This window comes from Sinocyclocheilus grahami, unplaced genomic scaffold (genome assembly GCF_001515645.1).
Source record: "Sinocyclocheilus grahami isolate Dianchi unplaced genomic scaffold, SAMN03320097.WGS_v1.1 scaffold19644.1, whole genome shotgun sequence".
Classification (NCBI taxonomy): domain Eukaryota; kingdom Metazoa; phylum Chordata; class Actinopteri; order Cypriniformes; family Cyprinidae; genus Sinocyclocheilus; species Sinocyclocheilus grahami.
The window spans coordinates 1-3,391 of NW_015517689.1; the positions used below are offsets into that span (position 1 = coordinate 1).

Here is a 3,391-nt window from a genome sequence, read left to right on the forward strand (position 1 = left end):
AACCGTTTCACGAATGTTTGTTGTGTTTCAAATGATAAATCAATAGATCAAGTGTTGTCCGCTCTAACCCCAATCAAACACACCTGAACCAACTAATCAAGGTGTTCAGGGTTGCTTGATAATTACAGACAGGTGTGCTGGAGCAGGGTTGGAACTAAAGTCTGCAGGACGGTAGCTCTCCAGGAGCAGGGTTGGACACCCCTGGTGTAGGCGTTGTACATAATTGACCAATCATAGTGTGTGAGAAGGCGGGATTTACAGAGAACGTCAAAGCAATTGAAATACACGTGCATATAATGCAGAAGGACTAACCCTAACCTGGACATTTTAGGCAATTTAAAAAAGTGAGTGAATGACGTGACGTGTAGCCAAGTATCGTGTCCCATACTTGGAATCTGTGCTTTGCATTTCATCTATCCAAGTGCACACACACAGCAGTGAGTAGTGAACACACACACACACACACACACATCTGGAGCAGTGGGCAGCCATTTTTGCTGTGGCGGCCGGGGAGCAGTTGAGGGTTCAGTGCCTTGCTCAAGGGTCTCACCAAAACTGATGAAGAAAAGTAAAGTTAGCGCAGAGAAAACATCCTGCAGCATTTGACACATGCATGCATGATGTTCAGACATTTTTTAAGCATGACCTCAGTATCCAAATCATTTTTACCCGTCAAACTTCAAATATTCTAGTTTAGACAGGAACATAAAAGAGCACATCTTTCTTTTATCCAAACCTTTTTTGTCTTCCTCCTTTGGTGTCAAACAATAAAGCATCCTGGTGAACCTGTTTGGTCACATAATGCGTCCTCTTTATAAGTGAGTGAAGTGAAATTGACATGTGGCAAAGTATCGTATCCCATACTTGGGAATTTGTGCTCTGCATTTAACCCATCAAAGTGCACACACACACACACACCGTGAACACACACCCAGAGCAGTGGGCAGCCATTTTTGCTGCGGCACCCGGGGAGCAGTTGGGGGTTTGGACTCACCTCAGTCGTGAAGGTGGAAGAGAGCACTGGTCATTCACTCCCCCCACCTACAATCCCTGCTGGTACCGAGACTCAAACCTACAACCTTTGGGTTACAAGTTTGACTCTCTAACCATTAGGCCACAACTGCCCCATTTATTTATTTGCTGCTCTCTTGAGTTGCAGCTGATACTGATCATCTCAGGTTAAATCTGCACACACATGTCAGTGTTAAAGGATTGTATTTTGTGGTCTGTATTTATCCAGTTTTCTCCATGATTTATTTTAAGAAACCTTTTATCTTGTGTTGTCAGAGTAAATTTAGCCGAGCAGAAGTTTTGAAAGTGAGTTTATCGGGGTCAGTAGGATACAGCAGATAGACTAGAATTACACTGATACAAAGACTGCTTGAATAATTTCCAAAAGAAACTCTACACTGATGTAAACTTATCCACATTATGTAAAACGCTCCTTTTATTAGACCTGTGGTCTTTATGGGTCTGTTTGATCACTATCCGGTACAGTATTTCTATGAAAGCAATGCAAAATGCTTACAGCACTGTCTCAATTATTAGTTCACCCAAAAATGAAAATTTGCTAAAGATTTACTCACCATCAGGCAATCCAAGATGTAGATGAGTATGTTTCTTCATCAGAACGGATTTGGAGAAATGTAGCATTCCATCACTTGCTCACCAATGGATCCTCTGCAGTGAATGGGTGCCATCAGAATGAGACTCCAAACAGCTGATAAAAGCCTCACAAGTAACCCACACCACTCCAGTCCATCAGTTAATGTCTTGTGAAGAGAAAAGCTGCATGTTTGTAAGAAACAAATCCATCAAGATGTTTTTAACCTCAAACCATTGCTTCTGGCTAAAATACTTGTCTTCTATCCATATGATTTATTTCTCCAGTGAAAGTCATCTCATCTGAATCAGGAGCACATATCAAGCACTGTTTACAGTCCAAATCAGTTCTAAGCATATGTATTTTGATGTGAGAGGACTTTTTCATTGGAGGAAGTGTTATTATTTGTATGGACTGGTATTTTAGCCAGAAGCAATGGTTTGAAGATAAAAACATCTTGATGGATATGTTTCTTAAAACACAGCTTTTCAAGACATTAACTGATGGATTGGAGTGGTGTGGATTATTGTGATGTTTTTATCAGCTGTTTGGACTCTCATTCTGACGGCACCCATTCACTGCAGAGGATCCATTGGTGAGCAAGTGATGGAATGCTACATTTCCCCAAATCTACAAACTCATGTTCTTCTTGAATGGCCTGAGGGTGAGCACATTTTCAGCTAATTTTCATTTTTGGGTGAACTGTTCCTCCATGACCCATTATTATTTGAGCAGACGCATTACTTAAAATGCAAAATAACTATTTCTCAGACGACTGTCCAATTAGAGATTGCAATATTAATGTGACTGTCTTTCTAACTGCTAATGTAGTACAACTGGATGCCACTGATGAAATATTGAAGCAATTTTACACATATTCATGTTTTAAACTGGATCTTTTTTCAGGAAACCGTTCACTAGACACATTGTTGGCTCTTTTGCAAACCGAGGGAGCCAAGATCGAAGAAGAAACAGAGGTATCAACATTGTCCACGTTTTCAGAAATGCATAACTGATTTTTACACCATGTACAATGTCCTAAGATTCTCCCACGTGTTTCGTAGAACATGGCCGATTCATTCTTGGATGGATCCTTGCCTCTGGACAGCTTCATTGATGATTACCAGAGCAAGAGGAAGCTGGCACATCTGAGGCGTGTGAAGATCGATAAGCTCCAGGAGATGGTGCTGAAGGGTGTTCATCTTCCTCAGAGTTCCTCTAATGAGCCCTCACAACCTCAGGAGACCCATAACTCCACCGCACCTTTCCAAAGGCTAGCTAATGGTTCTCCAGCTCATGTAAGACCTGCACCGACATCTCAACCATCAGCCATGCCTTACAACCCTCAGAGCATCGGTGCTCCTCTGCCAAACACGGTGCCATCATATTCATGTCCATACCCACAAGCACTCCCTCAAGGACCCATAGCTGGTCTTCCCCCGCGGGCAGGTTTTATAATGCAATGATGTTCTTCTGCCTGAGCCTTTCCACTAGAACGTGAAATGCCATTTTCCTCTCTTTTTCTTTAGATGCACTTTGATCGCAAACAGGTTTGGATTTCTGCAGGTCCACACAGAATCTGTGTCCACAGAATTCAGAAGTTCAGCAGATTTCTGCTCACTCTTGTATGTATTAAATATTGGGATTAATTTTTTTCTCACATAATCAACACAGAAAGTGCAGAAAGATCTAAAGATTTCTTGTGGACCTGCCTGTTGATTATCAAAGAATTGATTTCAGTTTGTTTGCATAACATAAAATGCTGTAAGATGCATTAAGACGATTATG

General features: G+C 41.5%; 1 protein-coding gene across 1 annotated transcript; it reads left to right on the forward strand.

The window, feature by feature from the left end:
- Positions 1-1,467: 1,467 nt before the first annotated feature.
- LOC107579725 (vacuolar protein sorting-associated protein 37B-like) lies at positions 1,468-3,367 on the forward strand. Its single transcript, XM_016265521.1, has 3 exons — positions 1,468-1,471; positions 2,435-2,580; positions 2,668-3,367. Exons 1-3 carry the CDS (start codon positions 1,468-1,470, stop codon positions 3,067-3,069), a joined length of 552 nt encoding a protein of 183 aa, XP_016121007.1. The 3' UTR covers positions 3,070-3,367.
- The last annotated feature ends 24 nt before the right edge of the window (positions 3,368-3,391 follow it).